Here is a 22,429-nt window from a genome sequence, read left to right as displayed (position 1 = left end):
ATTATTATAGCATAGTTACGACTCATCAAGTTATTGTTTTTTTCTCTCTCTTGTATTTGTAGCTCTCTTTAAAACTTTACAGGTGCTGGTTGGTAAAGCTCAGCATGGAGTGCACATATTTTTGCACTGTAACAGAACCAGTGTACATTAACAGATGTTACTAGCTTTTTGACAGCTGTACAATGTATTTTGGGTTAGCTTGCACAATTGAAAGCAGAACCTTTACATAACACTATTGCAGTTTGTTTGTTTTTTTTAAACACAATTTAAAGGGACACTCAACGCAATTTTTTTCTTTCGTGATTCAGATAGAGCATGAAATTTTAAGCAACTTTCTAATTTACTCCTATTATCAAATGTTCTTTATTCTCTTGGTATCTTTATTTGAGATGCAAGAATGTAAGTTTAGATGCCGGCCCATTTTTGGTGAACAACCTAGGTTGTCCTTGCTGATTGGTGAATAAATTCATCCACCAATCAAAAACTGCTGTCCAGAGTTCTGAACCAAGAAAAAAAGCTTAGATGCCTTCTTTTTCATATAAAGATAGCAAGAGAACGAAGAATAATTGATAATTATAATAGGAGTAAATTAGAAAGTTGCTTAAAATTGCATGCTCTATCTGAATCACGAAAGAAAAACTTTGGGTTCAGTGTCCCTTTAACTTAGTTAATTAACAAATAATAAAATAAGCACTCAGAAATAATATACAGCAATTCAGCCGCTACAAAAATATACAGCACCAGTTCTTAATGGAAAACCTGAGCCAAAGGATTCCACCTCCCAAGCTGAATGATATCCCTGTGTAATGTAACAAAAATGCAAATAAAATAATGGACAATGAATACACCCAAAGAGGTATTGGTGATAGCGTTAAAGCTCCTGTAAAGAAGGTAAAAATTGCCAGTGAAAATAATGTGCCAAATGGGAATCTTTACCCTGGTATTTAGTATTTAATGTCCCTTTAAGAAATAAAGAAGCAACATAAAGCATAAATGGTTTTCTCTTTGCAAGTTATCAATGTGACACCACAGAAAAAACAATTAATATATTTGAAAGCCTTTTACAACAGCAGATAAAGTGATGTTGGACACAAATAAAAATAGCAAAGTACCTTTGTCATTTTTCAGGTCAGGGTCTTCCAAAGCAGATTCTGTTTCCATTTCCTCCTTTGAAGCATTATTCATTTCACGAATTGATTTCTTCAGGACGGTCATGCTGGCTCGCTGTCGATTTAAATACTCAGTCTTGAGGTCCATCCATTCCTTTCTACCGAGAAACACAGTATTGGAGTAAGGAAAACAGTTTCTTGGTTGCAAACAACATGGTTAAAATCAAATCATAGGACTGACGGGATAAAACTAAGCCATGAGATGTACATTAATATTCATTGAGAGCAGTACAATTAAACTAGACCTCCAATATCCTATTTAAAGACATGATACCCAAATGTTGAATCACTTGAAAGTGATGCAGTACATCTGTAAAAACAGAATTTATGTTTACCTGATAAATTTCTTTCTCCAACGGTGTGTCCGGTCCACGGCGTCATCCTTACTTGTGGGATATTCTCCTCCCCAACAGGAAATGGCAAAGAGCCCAGCAAAGCTGGTCACATGATCCCTCCTAGGCTCCGCCTACCCCAGTCATTCGACCGACGTTAAGGAGGAATAATAGCATAGGAGAAACCATATGGTACCGTGGTGACTGTAGTTAAAGAAAATAAATTATCAGACCTGATTAAAAAACCAGGGCGGGCCGTGGACCGGACACACCGTTGGAGAAAGAAATTTATCAGGTAAACATAAATTCTGTTTTCTCCAACATAGGTGTGTCCGGTCCACGGCGTCATCCTTACTTGTGGGAACCAATACCAAAGCTTTAGGACACGGATGAAGGGAGGGAGCAAATCAGGTCACCTAAATGGAAGGCACCACGGCTTGCAAAACCTTTCTCCCAAAAATAGCCTCAGAAGAAGCAAAAGTATCAAACTTGTAAAATTTGGTAAAAGTGTGCAGTGAAGACCAAGTCGCTGCCCTACATATCTGATCAACAGAAGCCTCGTTCTTGAAGGCCCATGTGGAAGCCACAGCCCTAGTGGAATGAGCCGTGATTCTTTCGGGAGGCTGCCGTCCGGCAGTCTCGTAAGCCAATCTGATGATGCTTTTAATCCAAAAAGAGAGAGAGGTAGAAGTTGCTTTTTGACCTCTCCTTTTACCTGAATAAACAACAAACAGGGAAGATGTTTGTCTAAAATCCTTTGTAGCATCTAAATAGAATTTTAGAGCGCGAACAACATCCAAATTGTGCAACAAGCGTTCCTTCTTTGAAACTGGTTTCGGACACAGAGAAGGTACGATAATCTCCTGGTTAATGTTTTTGTTAGAAACAACTTTTGGAAGAAAACCAGGTTTAGTACGTAAAACCACCTTATCTGCATGGAACACCAGATAAGGAGGAGAACACTGCAGAGCAGATAATTCTGAAACTCTTCTAGCAGAAGAAATAGCAACTAAAAACAAAACTTTCCAAGATAATAACTTAATATCAACGGAATGTAAGGGTTCAAACGGAACCCCCTGAAGAACTGAAAGAACTAAATTGAGACTCCAAGGAGGAGTCAAAGGTTTGTAAACAGGCTTGATTCTAACCAGAGCCTGAACAAAGGCTTGAACATCTGGCACAGCTGCCAGTTTTTTGTGAAGTAACACCGACAAGGCAGAAATCTGTCCCTTCAGGGAACTTGCCGATAATCCTTTTTCCAATCCTTCTTGAAGGAAGGATAGAATCCTAGGAATCTTAACCTTGTCCCAAGGGAATCCTTTAGATTCACACCAACTTTGGAAGCTTTAACCCTTAAAATAACGGAACCGGAGCCGTTTTAAGCTTTAACCCCTTTACAGTCCCTGGTATCTGCTTTGCTGAGACCCAACCAGACCCAAGGGGAATACGATACCAAATGATGCCTTCAGAAGTCTTTTATAAGTATCAGAGCTCCTCTCACATGCGACTGCATGCCATGCCTCTCAAAAACAAGTGCGCAACACCGGCGCGAAAATGAGACTCTGCCTATGCTTTGGGAAAGCCCCTAAAGAATAAGGTGTCTAAAACAGTGCCTGCCGATATTTATATCAAAATACCCAGAATAAATGATTCCTCAAGGCTAAATAAGTGTTAATATCAATCGATTTAGCCCAAAAAATGTCTACAGTCTAAATAAGCCCTTGTGAAGCCCTTATTTACAATCGTAATAAACATGGCTTACCGGATCCCATAGGGAAAATGACAGCTTCCAGCATTACATCGTCTTGTTAGAATGTGTCATACCTCAAGCAGCAAAGGACTGCAAACTGTTCCCCCAACTGAAGTTAATGCTCTCAACAGTCCTGTGTGGAACAGCCATGGATTTTAGTTACGGTTGCTAAAATCATTTTCCTCATACAAACAGAATTCTTCATCTCTTTTCTGTTTCTGAGTAAATAGTACGTACCAGCACTATTTGAAAATAACAAACTCTTGATTGAATAATGAAAAACTACAGTTAAACACTAAAAAACTCTAAGCCATCTCCGTGGAGATGTTGCCTGTACAACGGCAAAGAGAATGACTGGGGTAGGCGGAGCCTAGGAGGGATCATGTGACCAGCTTTGCTGGGCTCTTTGCCATTTCCTGTTGGGGAGGAGAATATCCCACAAGTAAGGATGACGCCGTGGACCGGACACACCTATGTTGGAGAAAAGCGGACTATAAAATATCACAGGAACAGGTCTATGTAAAAAAGGAAGATCTTTTACCTCAAAACTTCCTAAGCAGCCCCATCCCACTGTAAAGGGACTCTAAGCATCCAATCAGGAATCTTGTCCCGGGACTTACAAGGGTGAATGCATCTGACATGTACAGACACAGTTGCATTATTTCCATCCTCAGTTTAAGGGAGTTTACTATGAACTCACATTATTTTGGTCAATTCCCATGAGATCACAGTAAACCAAAGTGTGAACTTTTTCACTATATGAGAAATTGTTAATTCATATTTATTTCAAAATAACTGATTTTGCTCATTAAAAAGGGATCTTAAAGTGATGGTAAATCCAAGTGTATAACAAACACTAGGATTTGCCATCACTAAAAATAAACTGTCTCTCTCATTGTTTTGTAAAAAAACAATGTTAAACTCACTATCTGTAAAGAAAGTAGACTGTTAACACAGCACCTCCAGCCGCCCACGGCACAGCGCTTTCTCCAATGAGGTGACATTTCCACCTCTAAACCAATAGCCGTGCTAGGATGTCAGTTGACACGCACGGCTATTGGTCTAGAGGTGGAAACGTCACCTCATTGAAGAAAGCGCTGTGCCGTGGGTGGCCGGAGGCGCTGTGTTAGCGATCTACTTCCTTTACAGATAGGGTGAGTTTAACATTAGCAAAAATTTCACCGATACTCAACAAAAGTTACAAGATGATCAATTATTCCAAATCAACTTTGTGGAGAGTTAGCTCTAGCAACCCTCTGTAACCTATACCTTAAAATGCTGCCTTAAACGCCTTTTATCCAACATTTTGTATCGCAATATCTTACATTTCTTTGCAATATTTTCTATTGTTTTATTTAAAACATATTGTAAAACCTAAATAACATTCTCAAATTAACTTAAACATTTCTGTGGTACTATAAAATGACACTACACCCATATCTATCAGTATCAAGTCTCAACTCTTTCTTAGAGGAGGATGTGGATGTGAAAGTGAGACTCGACTTACTGAGAGGGTAAATTCTCTATGTGTTCCTGACTTTCCGTTCAGAAGAACTCGGCCTCCCACAATTCCTCTATTCTGCCTTCTCTTGCATTATCCAGTAGAACCATATTTTAATAAATTGGTCCCTAGTCCCCTGGATAGATGTGGCTATTTCGGCCATAGTGTATATATGCTCTATTTTATCTAACACTTCAGGCCATGATGGAGCCCCCACCTTCCAATGCCTGGCTGGAGCCCCCACATTCCAATGCCTAGCTATACAGATCCTAGTTGCAGTACATAGAGTCTTAAAGGGACACTAAAACCAAAAATGTTCTTCTATGATTCAAGTAGAGAACACAATATTAAACAACATTCCAATTTAGATAACTGGTACTCTAGTGACAACTGATGTCACTACAGTACCTATAAGAGGCGCCCAGGGATTATGAGACAGGCACTTGATAGTGAGTGATATATACAGATAAATTATCTAAAAATACCAATGAAAATAACAATAATTGCAATATATGCAATAAATACAATGAATATGATCTAAAATATAATATAATATACAAACTAATAGTCCAATGAGTTATAGCATAAGGTGGAAGAGTCCCCAAAACTGTGATGAATGATCCCAGAAAAAATATATATCTTCAAAACGATAGGCAGCTCCTCTGGGGTGTCCCGCCACGGCACAACAAGAAGGAATCTAGACAAATCAGAAAAGAGGGCGCCACATAGTGCAGATCATATGATAACTAATAGAACAGGGACAGATGACAAAAGAATCCTACTCACAAGATGTAAAGCACAGATGTGCAATAACAGCAGTCCGGAACCACTCGTCGTCCGGTAGACCACTAGATGATGTCACAAGAGAGGATCCTCGTCTCACCAGGGAGAGTCCAGAGATACCACAGACAAAGGTCAGTAAGCAGCGATCAGTCCTGCAAAAGCAGTCCCACAGCACCAGCAGCTATAAGAACTATAACAGCTCCAAAAAAGGTCATCCAGTAATGTGATTAAAAAGGTCGGCAGCAAGTGAGGAGATGAGAAAACTTTAAAAGTTTATTAAAATAGTAAAAACAACAGCAACGCGTTTCTCAGTGTAACACAGTTTCATCAGGCTATAAAACTTTATTAAAATAGTAAAAACAAAAGCAACGCGTTTCTCAGTGTAACACACTGTTTCATCAGGCTATATATAGCCTGATGAAACAGTGTGTTACACTGAGAAACGCGTTGCTGTTTTTACTATTTTAATAAACTTTTAAAGTTTTCTCATCTCCTCACTTGCTGCCAACCTTTTTAATCACATTACTGGATGACCTTTTTTGGAGCTGTTATAGTTCTTATAGCTGCTGGTGCTGTGGGACTACTTTTGCAGGACTGATCGCTGCTTACTGACCTTTGTCTGTGGTATCTCTGGACTCTCCCTGGTGAGACGAGGATCCTCTCTTGTGACATCATCTAGTGGTCTACCGGACGACGAGTGGTTCCGGACTGCTGTTATTGCACATCTGTGCTTTACATCTTGTGAGTAGGATTCTTTTGTCATCTGTGCCTGTTCTATTAGTTATCATATGATCTGCACTATGTGGCGCCCTCTTTTCTGATTTGTCTAGAACATTCCAATTTACTTCTATTATCTAATTTGCTTCATTCTTTAGATATCCTTTGTTGAAGAAATATCAATGCATATGGGTGAGCCAATCACGCGAGGTATCTATGTGCAACAACCAATCAGCAGTTACTTAGCCTATCTAGATATGCTTTTCAACAAAGTATATCAAGAGATTAAAGCAAATTAGATAATAGAAGTAAATTAGAAAGTTGTTTAAAATGGCATGCTCTTTCTAAATGATGAAAGAAAAAAATTGGGTTTCATATCCCTTTAATGAATGTGTCAATTGCTTTATTGTATGGTTTAATTCTATAGTTTAAGAGAGCCTGATCCATAGTCAGGATAATTGGGTCTCCCAATACTCTGCCTAAAAGTCTCTGGAGCTGTTCCTAGGTAGATCTGATCTCTAGGCACTTCCACCACATGTGTGCATAGGTCCCCCTAGCCCTAACATCCTCTATAGCATTGACTAGTGCCCTCTGGGGAGAAATGGCATGTTTTCTCTGGGGTGAGATACCATCTAAAGGCTGTCTTTATACAGTTCTCTTTAAGATCAGCATTAATCCCTTAATTAAGTTGTAGAGAATCAAATCCCATGTATGTCTAGGAAGGTCTAAGCCAGTGTCTTGTTCCCATTTATTTATTAGTGTTGAGTGGTTTCTTGTTTGAGCTTCCTGAATAGCTAAATATAGTCTCGAGATCAGGTTCTTCAGTCTACTTGGGGTAATGCATTTACTTTCTAATGTTGTGTCTGTGAGGTCCAGGGGTAGCAGTATTTATGTATAGCAGATGAGATCTGAAGATAAAGGAACCAGTGAAGTATTAGAGGTTGGACTATTTCTCGAATTTGAGAGAACGTTAGTATTTGGTTCCCGTCTAGAAAGTCAGCTACCCTGTAAAGTCCTTTGTTAAACCACTTCCCTACTTGTGTATGCAAGTCTGGGTGCAAAAGAAACTTAATTGGCTTGATCCTAGAATTAACATGAATTATTTTCAAGGGTCTAGTAAGTGACTTCCAAACCTAATTTGTCTCACCAGTGGCTAGAGCTCTATAGTTATGACTAACAAATGTGTGTTCTGGTTTCCACAATATATCTGCAGGAGATTCATAACCACCCAGCTTTGCTTCAAGTCCGGTCCATAAGATATTATATTGTCATTCTTGCCTAAAAAAGAGGCCTGCGCCAGTCTAGCCGCATGATAGTAGTCAGTCAAATTCGGGAGGCCCACTCCCCCCAATTGTCTGTGTCGGGATAATATATGTGAGGCTATTCTGTCTCTTCTATCTCCTCTTAGGAAAGTGTTTAAAGAAACCTGTAGTTTCTGTAGGTCAGATATGGATACTGTGATCAGAAGTGCCCTAAAGAGATTTAAAATTCTTGGGAGAATATTCATTTTAATCGCAGAAAGCCTACTATACAAGGAGAATCCGTAGGTTTTCCACTTTTTTAGATCTCTGTTGATTGTATTATAAAGTGGGACAAAATTCAGATCATAAATATTGTGGTATGAGTTTGATAATTTAATGCCTAAGTACGTGATTGACTTCTTAGCCCAGGCAAATTCGAAATTGGTCTCAATCAAATTTTTGGTAAGTGGCGGAAGATTTATAGGTAATGCCTCGCACTTATTTAGATTAATGTTATAACCCGAAACAAGTGAGAAGTCATGTAGGGTGTGGTATAGGTTGGGTAAGGATATTAAAGGTCTAGTCAAAGTCAGAAGGACATTGTCCGCAAATAGCGACAATTTATATTCCGAGTCCTTAACTATCACTCCTTAAATATCTGGGTTGTTCCTAATGCAAGCAGCTAGTGGCTCCATACATAGGGCAAACAGTATTGGCGATAGGGGGCACCCCTGACGGGTACCATTCAAAACCTCTATAGTCTTGGATTGAAATCCTGCTGCCCTGATGACCGCTGTCGGGGTAGAGCACAGCCCCTTTATTGCCTTCATAATAGCCCCCCAAGGCCCATTTCTGTCAGAACTGTGGTAATATAATCCCAGTCTATTCTATCAAACGCCTTCTCCGCATCCAAAGATAGGGGCAGAGAATGTGTTTCTTTCCCCCTTAAATAATCTACTAGAGTTATAGTTTTCCTCACATTATCCGGCGCTTCCCTGTCTGAAATAAAGCCCACCTGGTCCGGATGTACCAGATTTGGGGCTAGTTTATTAAGCCTATTAGCCAGAATTTTGGTGAGGATTTTAACATCCTGATTTATCAGGGAAATTGGTCTATAACTTTGGCACTTCTCTGGGTTCTTGCCGGGCTTGGGGATCACTACTATTTTAGCGCTCAACTCTACAAACGGGACAACTTTGCCCTGCATAACGTCATTGCAAAACTTCTGTAGATGGAGAAATAATTCAGACTTAAATATTTTATAATATTCCCCCGGGAACCCATCAGGTCCCGGGCTTTACCCGATTTTAGGTCTTTGATTTCCATTAGAATTTACCCCATTGTGATGTCAGCATTTAGTTCCTCACTTTCCTGCTTCCTTAGGTTTCGCACCCGCCAAAAATTTCTTAAGTAGCGCCTGTGTATGAGGGGTCTGTTCTACATTTTTGCCATCATAGAGAGTAGAATAGTAATCCGCAAATGTATCCGCTATCTCCTGGGGGTGAGATGTATATGTGCCGTCCGCTTTCTGTAATATAGGGATAGAAAAGCTCTTAACCTTCTCCCTTATTTTGTGGGCTATATATCTATCAGGCTTATTAGAACATACATAGTATTGAGCCTTTAATTTTTGAATAGCCCTAATCAAATTGGAGTCTAGGATCTTAGTTAGCACCTTTCTTTTCAGGTGGAGCAATTTAAAAGTAGATATAGATAATGTTTTTTGCTGATGTATCTCCAATGATCTATGTGCATAAGAGTAAAATGTGTAAATCAGATCTATGTCTGTATTTAGCTTCCCCTAAATCCAGTATGTTGTGAGTAGCCAGGGACTCCCTTATAGTTTTCACAATGTTATTAAGTCTATGTTGCTTGTAAGTGAGTTTAACTGTTGCTGACTTTTTAATCAGTATTGAGGCCCCTTACATTATGTGAAATAATCCTTATACTCTACTCTAAACCATTGGTCAAGTCCTGCCTATCTGTCAATTATCCATTACCCCCCCTTCTTTTTCTGTGTAGCGCCTAGAACCACAACAACAAAACATAAACAAACAGAAAAAACATTTCAATAATTGAAATTTAAAAACATGGACAGTGAATGAGCTAATAGCCCATAACACTGCTGATTTGCATTCTCAATTCCTTTTTATATCCCTTTCCTGTTTTATACAGTTCAACTACCTTTTCCCGCAGATCCTTCGACAATTCTTTTGCTTTCCCCATGACTAAAAATCCAGAATTGTCAGTGCAGCACTGGATGAAAGATGCAAGGGTCTGTCAGGAGTCCAAAAACTCATTGACCGTTTATACACGCACACTAATTACAAGCAAACAGATCACAGGTGAGGATGGTTACCTTTAATAGCCATTGAAACCCCTTTGTGTCAACTTGTGTGCATGTTATCAGGCCAAAATCACCAGGGTATGTAAACTTTTGATCAGGGTCATTTGGGTAGTTTCTGTTGTCATTATGATTTAAAAAGAGTAAACACAGTTGATTGATAATAAATGGCTTCAGCCAAACACTAACCATGAGTGAAAGAAAAGTTTGTGTGTTATTCATATTCTCTGAAAAATGGCCAAGAAATCATAAATCCTGCCAGGGTATGTAAACTTTTGAGCACAACTGTATGTGTATATATAAATAAATGACAAGAAAGAAAGAACTGCAGCCCACAATGTCAATGCTGTAAATCAGGTAGGGTTTATTCGTCCACAATCAAAGGGACATAGCAGACATGGAAACACCTGACATGTTTCACGCAGGCGTACCTGCGCTTCATCACAGGTGATAAACTCAGAAAAGGTACAAACATTTATTGGCTGTGTATAACTAATACGAATGCAGAAATGTTTACTCGCCCTCTCTTCTACAATTAACTCCTTCATAGCGGTTTAGTGTAATGATATGTATCAATAATTGCAGTCAGCACCATTTGTAGAAAGAGTGAGAGACAGATTTAAGCATGATCCAACAAAGCTCTTAGTATAGTAACACATGAGGGACATAAAAATATCACACAACAATAAAAGTTAACTTGAAAACAAGAATACAAATAAGATAAAGAACAATTTGCACATAATGGAAAAAATCAAAGAATCAAATTAGACTTAATATGGGTTATAAATAAGATACATGTATAGAGATTTAAAGTGATATTGGCTAGATGATTTAGCCATACAATATATATTTGAATGATGGAAAGCTCCTCCAAAAATGATGATATTGGTATTAATCAACATCAGAATTGGAATCATTAACACTTAATAAGTACCTATATTTAAATGTAAACATAAATATTTATTTAAAATAAGGTAAAAAGTAGAAAAATAAAATATATATATATAAAAAAATATATATATTTTTAATACATAAGCATGCAAAAAATGGATCAGAAAATAAAACCATATGCATATAACAATATATGCATAATACACAGCACATTAATATTATTTACATAAAGAGGAAGAAAAGTTAAGGTAAAATACTTAAGTTCTATCTATATGATCACAGAGAGAAAAGATTTTTATCTTAATCATAAGAACCCTAAGTAAACCAAAAATTTATAAAAGATAACAGAATTTATGTTTACCTGATAAATTTCTTTCTCCTACGGTGTATCCGGTCCACGGCTTCATCCTTACTTGTGGGATATTCTCAATCCCTACAGGAAGTGGCAAAGAGAGCACACAGCAGAGCTGTCCATATAGCTCACCTCAGGCTCCGCCCCCCCAGTCATTCGACCGACTGTTAGGAGAAAAAGGAGAACCATAGGGTGCAGTGGTGACCGTAGTTTACAAAAATACATTTAAACCTGACCAAATGCCACGGTGGGCCGTGGACCGGATACACCGTAGGAGAAAGAAATTTATCAGGTAAACATAAATTCTGTTTTCTCCTACATTGGTGTATCCGGTCCACGGCTTCATCCTTACTTGTGGGAACCAATACCAAAGCTTTAGGACACGGATGAAGGGAGGGAACAAGTCAGGTAACCTAAACGGAAGGCACCACTGCTTGTAAAACCTTTCTCCCAAAAATAGCCTCCGAAGAAGCAAAAGTATCGAATTTGTAAAATTTGGCAAATGTATGCAGTGAAGACCAAGTCGCTGCCTTACAGATCTGTTCAACAGAAGCCTCATTCTTGAAAGCCCATGTGGAAGCCACAGCTCTAGTAGAGTGAGCTGTAATTCGTTCAGGAGGCTGCCTTCCAGCAGTCTCATAAGCCAACCGGATGATGCTTTTCAGTCAGAAAGGCAGAGAGGTCGCAGTCGCCTTTTGACCTCTCCTCTTGCCAGAATAGACGACAAACAAGGACGATGTTTGTCTGAAGTCTTTAGTTGCTTTTAGATAAAACTTCAAAGCACGAACCCCATCAAGATGGTGTAACAGACGTTCCTTGTTAGAAACTGGGTTAGGACACAGAGAAGGAACAACTATTTCCTGGTTAATATTCTTATTGGAAACCACTTTTGGAAGAAAACCAGGTTTGGTACGTAAAACGACCTTATCTGTATGAAACACCAGATAGGGTGAATTACACTGCAAAGCAGACAATTCAGAAACTCTTCTAGCAGAAGAAATAGCTACCAAAAACAAAACTTTCCAAGATAGTAACTTAATATCTATGGAATGTAGAGGTTCAAACGGAACCCCTTGAAGAACTGAAAGAACTAAATTTAGACTCCATGGAGGAGCCACAGGTCTGTAGACACGCTTGATTCTGACTAAAGCCTGTACAAATGCCTGAACATCTGGCACGGCTGCCAGACGCTTGTGTAACAAAACAGACGGAGCAGATATCTGTCCTTTTAAGGAACTAGCTGACAGACCTTTCTCCAATCCTTCTTGGAGAAAAGATAGTAACCTTGGAATCCTAATCTTACTCCATGAGTAACCCTTGGATTTGCACCAGCAAAGATATTTCCGCCATATCTTATGGTAAATTTTCCTGGTGACAGGCTTTCTAGCCTGGATCAAAGTATCTATAACTGATTCCGAAAACCCACGCTTAGCTAGAATCAAGCGTTCAATCTCCAAGCAGACAGTTGCAGAGAAACTAGGTTTGGATGTTCGAATGGACCTTGGATTAGAAGGTCCCGCCTCAAAGGTAGCTTCCATGGTGGAACCGATGACATATTCACCAGGTCTGCATACCAAGTCCTGCGAGGCCACGCAGGAGCTATCAGAATTACCGAAGCCTTCTCCTGTTTGATCCTGGCTACTAGCCGGGGTAGAAGAGGAAACGGTGGAAAGACATAAGCTAGACTGAACGACCAAGGCGCCACTAAGGCATCTACCAATGTCGCCTTGGGATCCCTGGACCTGGACCCGTAACGTGGAACTTTAGAGTTCTGACGTGACACCATCAGATCCAGATCTGGAAGGCCCCATAGTTGAGTTAACTGGGCAAAAACCTGAGTCTGACGATTTAGATAATCCGCTTCCCAGTTGTCCACTCCTGGGATGTGAATTGCTGATAGATGGCAGGAGTGATCCTCTTCCCATTTGATGATCTTGGATACCTCCCTCATCGCCAGGGAACTCTTTGTTCCTCCCTGATGATTGATGTACGCTACAGTCGTCATGTTGTCCGACTGAAATCTGAAGTATTTGGCCTCCGCTAGTTGAGGCCATGCCTGGAGCGCATTGAATATCGCTCTCAATTCCAAAATGTTTATCGGGAGAAGAGATTCTTCCTGAGACCAAAGACCCTGAGCTTTCAGGGACTCCCAGACCGCACCCCAGCCTAAGAGGCTGGCGTCGGTTGTGACAATGATCCACTCCGGTCTGCGGAAACTCATTCCCTGAGACAGGTGATCCTGAGACAACCACCAGAGGAGTGAGTCTCTGGTTTTCTGGTCCATTTGTATCTGGGGAGACAAATCTGCATAATCCCCCTTCCACTGTTTGAGCATGCACAGTTGCAGTGGTCTTAAATGAATTCGAGCAAAGGGAACCACGTCCATTGCCGCAACCATTAGTCCTATTACCTCCATGCACTGAGCTACGGAGGGTTGAGGAATGGCATGAAGAACTCGACAAGAGTTCAAAAGTTTTATCTTCCTGACCTCCGTCAGAAAGATCTTCATTTCTACCGAGTCTATTATTGTTCCCAGGAAGGGAACCCTTGTGAACGGGGACAGAGAACTCTTTTCTATGTTCACCTTCCACCCGTGAGACCTTAGAAAGGCTAGAACAATGTCCGTATGAGCCTTTGCTTTGTGAAAGGACGACGCTTGTATTAAGATGTCGTCTAGGTAAGGTGCTACTGCAATGCCCCTTGGTCTTAGCACCGCTAGAAGGGACCCTAGCACCTTTGTGAAAATTCTGGGAGCAGTGGCCAATCCGAAGGGAAGAGCCACAAACTGGTAATGCTTGTACAGAAAGGCGAACCTCAGAAACTGATGATCTTTGTGGATAGGAATATGCAGGTACGCATCCTTTAAGTCCACGGTAGTCATATATTGACCCTCCTGGATCATTGGTAAAATTGCCCAGATGGTTTCCATTTTGAATGATGGAATTCTGAGGAATTTGTTTAGGATTTTTAAATCCAGAATTGGCCTGAAAGTTCCTTCCTTTTTGGGAACTACAAACAGGTTTGAGTAAAAACCCAGTCCTTGTTCTGCTGTTGGAACTGGGTGTATCACTCCCATTTTTAGAAGGTCTTCTACGCAACGTAAGAATGCCTGTCTCTTTATCTGGTCTAAAGATAAGCGAGACATGTGGAACCTTCCCTTTGGAGGAAAGCCCTTGAATTCCAGAAGATACCCCTGAGAAACAATTTCTAGTGCCCAGGGGTCCGGAACATCTCTTGCCCAAGCCTGAGCAAAGAGAGAAAGTCTGCCCCCTACTAGATCCGGTCCCGGATCGGGGGCTACCCCTTCATGCTGTCTTGGTAGCAGCAGCAGGGTTCTTGGCCTGTTTACCCTTGTTCCAGCCTTGCAATGGTTTCCATGCTGGTTTGGGCTGGGATGCGTTAGCCTCTTGCCTAGTGGCTGTAGAGGTAGAAGCAGGTCCGTTCCTGAAATTGCGAAAGGAACGAAAATTAGACTTATTTTTAGCTTTGAAAGGTCTATCCTGTGGAAGGGCATGGCCCTTTCCCCCAGTGATAACTGAAATAATTTCTTTCAACTCTGGTCCGAATAGGGTCTTACCCTTGAAAGGAATATTAAGCAATTTTGTTTTGGACGACACATCCGCCGACCAAGATTTTAGCCAAAGCGCTCTGCGCGCCACGATTGCGAAACCAGAATTTTTCGCCGCTAATTTAGCTAACTGCAAAGCGGCATCTGTAATGAAAGAATTAGCCAACTTCAGGGCGTGAATTCTGTCCATGACTTCATCATAAGAAGTCTCCTTCTGGAGCGAGTTTTCTAGTTCCTCAAACCAAAAAGCCGCTGCAGTGGTTACAGGAATAATGCAAGAAATTGGTTGAAGAAGAAAACCTTGTTGAACACAAATTTTCTTAAGTAAACCTTCTAATTTTTTATCCATAGGATCTTTGAAAGCGCAACTGTCTTCTATACGTATAGTCGTGCGCTTAGCTAGTGTTGAAACTGCCCCCTCTACCTTAGGGACCGTCTGCCACGCGTCCCTTCTGGGGTCAACAATTGGGAACATTTTCTTAAATATAGGAGGGGGAACAAAAGGAACACCTGGCTTCTCCCACTCCCTAGTCACGATATCCGCCACCCTCTTAGGTATTGGAAATGCATCAGTGTGTACTGGGACTTCTAAGAATTTGTCCATTTTACACAATTTTTCTGGGACCACCAAAGGGTCACAATCATCAAGCGTAGCTAGGACCTCCTTAAGCAGGGCGCGGAGGTGTTCTAACTTAAATTTAAACGCTATGGTATCTGGCTCTGCCTGCTGAGAAACTTTTCCTGTGTCAGAAATTTCTCCCTCAGACAGATCCTCCCTCACCGCCAAGTCAGATTTATGTTTGGGCACTACAGATAAATTATCCTCTGCGTCTGCTTGCTCATTTTCTGTATTTAAAACTGAGCAATGACGCTTCCTTGGAAAAGCTGGCAGTTTGGATAAAAATGCTGTGAGAGAATTATCCATTACTGCTGCTAACTGTTGCAAAGTAATAGCAATTGGTGCGCCAGATGTACTGAGCATTGCTTGCGCGGGCATAGCTGGTGTTGACACAGAAGGAGAGGATAGCGGGTTATCCTCACTACCTTCAGCTAAAGAATCATCTTGGGCTACATCTTTAAGCGTGACTGAACGGTCCTTAAGCTGTTTGGACGCTATGGCACACTTCACGCATAAATTTAATGGGGGAACCGCCTTGGCCTTTAAACATACAGAACATAGGCTATCTGAAGGGTCAGACATGTTTGAAAGACTTAGACAGAACTTTAATGCAATAAAAATTAATTTTGACAAAAACGTTACTGTCTCTTTAAATAATAAAAGTGCACTCTTTATTACTGAAACATAAAAAAACTATCAAATAAACATCCGATTTTAATGAAATTTTCACCACAGTGTCTTAATGCTTTGAAAAGATTACACACAAATTTTCAGACCAATTAACCCCTTAATGCCCAAACCGGAGCTAAAAACAGCAGTTAACCGGTTAAAAACACTACAGTATAATGCCACAGCCTCTAGTAAGTAGGAAATAAGCCTCTCTGAAGTCCTTTCTGATGTCTCTGGACTCCCCACATGAAGCTGCATGAACTGTCTAGCCAAAATAACTGCGCAATTGAGGCGCGAAAATGAGGCCTCCTCCCTCTTCATTCCAGAGTGGTGGGGCCTTTTAGACTAGATTAGGTGTCCAATTAAGTGCCAGGCGTAATATTAAACCCCATAAGTGTTTCAAAAGCCTCAAAAAACACCTTATTCATACTGAAAACATGCTAAAAAGCAATCGATTAAGCCCACAATAGTGTCAACCAGCATAGAGCCCTTAATATAAGCCATCGTTTTATACAGAGTCTGAGAAAAATGGCTTACCTATCCCTGAGGGGATTTCTGAAAGTCTTCTAGCATTACTTGGTCTTGTTAGAAAAATGACTGATCATACCTGAAGCAGTTAAGCCTGCAAACTGTTCCCCCCAACTGAAGTTCTCTGGCATTCAACAGTCCTGCGTGGGAACAGCAATGGATTTTAGTTACTGGTGCTAAAATCATATTCCTCTCAGCAGAAATCTTCATCACTTTCTGCTTCAGAGTAAATAGTACAAGCCGGCACTATTTGAAAATAAACTCTTGATAGAAGAAATAAAAAACTACAACTAACACCACATACTCTTTACCACCCCCGTGGAGATGCTACTAGTTAGAGCGGCAAAGAGAATGACTGGGGGGGCGGAGCCTGAGGGGAGCTATATGGACAGCTCTGCTGTGTGCTCTCTTTGCCACTTCCTGTAGGGATTGAGAATATCCCACAAGTAAGGATGAAGCCGTGGACCGGATACACCAATGTAGGAGAAATATGGATTTATAATCTCCAGAATATGAAGTTAATCCATGCCAATATGTTAGTTGGATTAGTAAGGTAAAAACATTTTGATAAATAGTACTCATCTATTGTATTAAACAAAAAAACATTAAGGCATAGATATTTATCCAGAAAGGGGGGGCGGCATGTAGATATATATTCTCTTGATTTAGCCCTATTTGGGAAATACAGGAAACTTGATATAGTACATCATCTTTGGGGTATATTAATATTTTGTTTAAGTATATTATTATTATTATAGGGTATAGTGGACATTCAGGGGGATAGAGCTTTATAGTCTCAAAATATTAGATGTATTCAGGTAAAAATTAGTATTGTCATCTATCTTATAAATAGATCTACATTTAATCTTTAATTAATGTCCTCTGGTGCCCTCGTATTGAGATCAATAATACAAAAAAACTACCCTTTTTAATAATAAATTAGTTCTATTCTCTCCTCTCGCAGTTTTAGGTATACTATCTATGCCTATGAAAATATTAGTTGAAGGGTAGGCATAAAAAAAAATTGTAATGGACTTGGTATAGTGATCCCTATGGGTGCGGGTAGTGGACGGGTAATGGGTGGGATCTGAAGTGGCGAGTAAGGTTTTGGTCTGGCTAGTAGATTAGGACTTGAAATATATATATATATATATATATATATATATATATATATATATATATATACACACACATACACACACACATATACATACACATACACACACACACACACATATACACACATATACATACACACACACATGCATTTTGTTAAACTTTTATCCTAGATCTAACAATTACTTCAAGTCGTGCGTGTTTTGTGCTCAAGCAATGTTCCACGTAGTCGCCGGATCCATGGAAAGCATAGGGTGCGCTAATGGGTTGTCTGCTGCACTAAACATTATCTGGTTGTTATTCTTCTTTATAAGGCTATCAGCCAATCACAGACTCATATGTATACATGGCGAACTCTTACACATGCTCAGTATAAGCTGGTGTTTTATAAAGTGCACATATAAAAAGACTGCACATTTTGATAATGGGTGAAAATTGTGTTTTGTTTTTAATTGCATGCTTTATGTAAATCACAAAAAGTTTCATTTTGACTTTAGAGTTATTTTAAGTCAACAGATGGACCTTTATTGAAAGCTAAATAAAACATTTAAAAAAAAACAAAAAAAACAATTTATGCTTACCTGATAAATTTCTTTCTTTCTTGACACGGTGAGTCCACGGACCATCATAATTACTGTTGGGAATATCACTCCTGACCAGCAGGTGGAGGCAAAGAGCACAACAGCAAAGCTGTTAAATACCACTCCCTTACCCACAACCCCCAGTCATTCGACCAGAGGGAAAGGAAGTAATATAAAGGTGCAGAGGTCCCTGAGGTTTATGGAAAAATAAACTGCCTGAAAAATACAGGGTGGGCCGTGGACTCACCGTGTCAAGAAATAAATAAATTTATCAGGTAAGCATAAATTATGTTTTCTTTCTAATGACACGGTGAGTTCACAGATAATCATAATTACTGTTGGGAACCAATACCCAAGCCAGAGGATTCGGATGATAAGGGAGGGACAAGACAGTAACCCTAAACAGAAGGCACCACTGCTTGAAGAACCTTTCTACCAAAAGAAGCCTCAGCCAAAGCAAAAGTATCAAATTTGTAAAATTTTGAAAAAAGTGTGCAAAGATGACCAAGTGGCAGTCTTTCAAATCTGTTCTACATAAGCAGCATTTTTGAAGGCCCAAGAAGAAGAAACAGCCCTCGTGGAATGAGCCATGATTTTCTCAGGAGGCTGCTGTCCAGCAGTCTCATACGCCAAGCGAATAACACTCCTCAACCAAAAAGAAAGAGAAGCAGCCGTAGCTTTCTGACCCTTGCGCTTCCCAGAAAAAACAACAAATAAAGAAGAAGACTGGTGAAAATCTTTAGTCGCCTGCAAATAAAACTTTAATGCACGCACCACATCCAGGTAGTGCAACAAACGCACCTTGTGAGAAGAAGGATTAGGACACAAGGAAGAAACAACAATCTCTTGATTAATATTCTTATCCGAAACCACCTTGGGAAGGAAACCTAAGGCAGTACGCAGTACTACCTTATCAGAATGAAAAATAAGAAAAAGGAGATTCACACTGCAAACGCTGAAAGCTCCGAAACTCTTTGAGCCGAAGAAATAACAACCAAAAACTTTCCAGGATAACATCTTAATATCCAAAGAATGCATAGGCTCAAACGGAGCCTGTTGAAGAACTCTAAGAACCAAATTAAGACTCCAAGGAGAAGTAGCAAACTTAAACATAGGCCAGATTCTAACCAGGGCCTAACAAAAAGACTGAACATCTGGCACATCCGCCAGACGCTTGTGTAACAAAATAGATAAAGCAGAAATTTGACCCTTCAAGGTACTAGCAGATAAACCCTTCTCCAGACCCAGAAAAGTCAAAATCCTAGGAATCCTAACTCTACTCCAAGAGTAGCCTCTGGATTTACACCAATACAAATATTTACGCCATATCTTATGGAAAATCTTACTAGTCGCAGGTTTACGCGCCTGAATCATAGTCTCAATAACCTACTTAGAAAAACCACGCTTAGATAATATCAAGCGTTCAATCTCCAAGCAGTCCGCTTCAGAGAAACGAGATTTGGATGAAGGAAGGGTCCCTGAAGAAGGTCCTTCCTTAATGGAAGACTCCAGGGTGGAAATGACGACATCTCCACAGGATCCGCATACCAGATCCTGCGAGGCCATGCCGGAGCAATGAGAATCACAGACGCCCTCTCCTGCCTGATTCAAGCAATGACCCGTGGAAGGAGAGCGAATGGAGTGAAAACATACGCTAGACTGAAATCCCAAGGAACTGCCAGAGCATCTATTAATATGGCCTAAGGGGCCCTTGACCTCGACCCATACCTCAGAAGCTTGGCATTCTGGCGAGATGCCATGAGATCGGTTATCTGTAGACCTGATAAAAAGAGAGGTATTCTTACATTGTGTTCAGGATATTTCCAGGTTTCTGAAATTTGCATTTCTAGACAAATATTTTCAGTTTGTGGCTCTTCCATTTGGTCTTGCAACAGCTCCCAGAAATCTAGAATTGCAAATTTCAGAAACCTTTGATGGTCCCTGTGGATGGGAATATGCAGATACGCATCCTTTAAATCCACTGTGGTCCTGAACCAAAGGAAGAATAGAACGAATAGTTTCCATCTTAAAAGACAGAAGTCTGAGAAACTTGTTTACGATCTTGAGATCTAAAATAGGTCTGAAAGTTCCCTCTTTTTTGGGAACGACAAACAGATTGGAATAGAATCCCAAACCTTGCTCCTGAACAGGAACCATCACTACCATGTCAGAAAGATCCTGAACACAATGTAAGAGCGCCTCTCTTTTTATCTGGTCTACAGATAACCTGGAGAGAAGAAACCTGCCCCTGGGAGGAAAAGTCTTGAACTCTAACTGGTATCCCTGGGACACAATGTCTACCGCCTAGGGATCCGGAACATCCCAAACTCAAGCTTGAGCAAAAAAAGAAAGTCTGCCCCCCACAAGATTCACTCCCGGATCAGGGGCAGACCCTTCATGTTGACTTTGAGTCAGCAACGGGCTTCTTAGATTGCTTCCCCTTGCTCCAGGACTGATTGGACTTCGACTGTTCGTGCTTGGAGGAGAAAGAGGAAGACTTACCAGAGAAGTTATGAACGGAACGAAAATTACATAGACGACCCTTCTGTTTATTTCTCTTATCCTGAGGGAGAGAATGCCCCTTCCCTCCTGTACTATCAGAAATGTCAGCTAAACCCGGCCCAAACAAGGTCTTACCCTTGTAAGGAATGGACAAAAGCTTAGATTTAGAGGACACATCCGCAGACCAGGACTTCAACCATAAGGCTCTGCGCGTTAAAACATCAAAGTCAGAAATCTTTGCTCCCAACTTGATGACCTGTAAGGAAGCATCCGCAATAAAGGAATTGGCCAACTTCAGATCCTTGATCCTATCCTGAATCTCAAAATGAGTACGTTGCTGAATAGAATCAGACAACGCATCAAACCAATATGCTGCTGCACTGGTGACGGTAGCAATACATGCTGCAGGCTGCCATTGTAACCCCTGGTGAACATACATCCTTTTAAGCAATGCCTCCAACTTCTTATCCATAGGATCCTTAAAGGAACAGCTGTCCTCAATAGGAATCTTCGTTTTCTTAGCCAAGGTGGAAATTGCTCGCTCCACCTTGGGAACCCTCTACCAAGATTCCTTGATAGAATCAGCAACTGGAAACATCTTCTTAAAAATTGGAGAAGGGGAAAAAGGAATCCCAGGCTTCTCCCACTCCCGTGCAATAATCTCTGAAACACGATCTGGAACAGGAAACACTTCCACCGCGGAAGGAACGTCAAAAAAACCTATTAAGCTTACTAGACATCTTAGGAGTAACTATGACCGTTGCGTCAGAGTCATCCAAGGTAGCCAAAACCTCCTTAAGTAACAAATTGAGGTGCTCTAGCTTAAACCTGAAGGAAACAACCTCAGAAGAAGGAATTACACTGTCAGAATCTGAGACTTCACCCTCAGACACTACAGAAGTATCTTCCCTCCTCAGACTTATGGGAAGGAATATTCAACATAGCTGCAACGGAATCAGAAACCTTAAACTTCCTTTTGTGCTTCCCCTGCAACATAGGAAAAGCAGACAAAGCCTCAGATACTGCCGAGAATATATGAGTAGCCATGTTTTGCAATGAAAATCCCACCTGAAAGGAAACACAGGGCACTGCATGAGAAGAGGATAAGGATTGGGACGTTTGAGGAGAAAGCTGCGGTATAGCTTGAACAGGAGACCCCTGAACAACATCCGCCTTAGATAATGATGGCTCGTATTCAAAAAGCCTATCCCTGTAATGCAGTGTTCTCTCAATACATGAGGAACAAAAAGGGATTGGTGGTTCCACATTTGCATCAAAACATAAAGTACAAGTAACAGCTTGCAGGTCCTCTTGGTTCATATTTCCCCACAATGAATAAAACAAATAACAAAAATATCTTTATTCAGTGATAAGCACTTTCAGAAATAATGTCCCCCCCCCCAAAAAAAAAATTAAACGTTACTGTCTCTTTAAAATAAAAAATAATGCTAAAATAACTGCAAAACGATAGCTATAAATTAAATCAAGCACCTCTACACCTCAGCCAGCTTTGCTGAGGTGCCTACCTGACCTCCTGGATACCGGAGGAAAAATGACCACTCCTGTCACCAAACACGATCCGGACTCAACCCCCTCTCAAACAAGCGACTGCTCACACAGACCGCAACCTCAGAGAAGAGCCTCACCCTTCCGATACCAGGAAGTAACAGAGGAAAAGTCTGCAATACAAAACCAAACAAGTCCCGCCCATCGTGGGCGTACCTACACAACCTACCGGCCGGCATGACACTCACTTGTTTGAGAAA

At 40.6% G+C, this 22,429-nt stretch overlaps 1 protein-coding gene across 3 annotated transcripts in view; it reads right to left on the bottom strand.

Annotated features, from left to right (window-relative positions):
• Positions 1 to 22,429, bottom strand: part of LARP7 (La ribonucleoprotein 7, transcriptional regulator) — a 128,819-nt gene that overhangs the window by 20,739 nt on the left and 85,651 nt on the right. For all 3 annotated transcript variants that reach the window (XM_053703560.1, XM_053703559.1, XM_053703561.1), the window contains one exon: positions 1,113 to 1,267. In XM_053703560.1, the coding sequence (XP_053559535.1) occupies positions 1,113 to 1,267 (155 nt within the window). The remainder of the gene's footprint in view (positions 1 to 1,112; positions 1,268 to 22,429) is intronic.

The sequence above is a fragment of the Bombina bombina genome, chromosome 2, assembly GCF_027579735.1.
Source record: "Bombina bombina isolate aBomBom1 chromosome 2, aBomBom1.pri, whole genome shotgun sequence".
In the NCBI taxonomy this organism is placed as follows: domain Eukaryota; kingdom Metazoa; phylum Chordata; class Amphibia; order Anura; family Bombinatoridae; genus Bombina; species Bombina bombina.
This window is presented reverse-complemented; position numbering and strand designations above follow the sequence as displayed.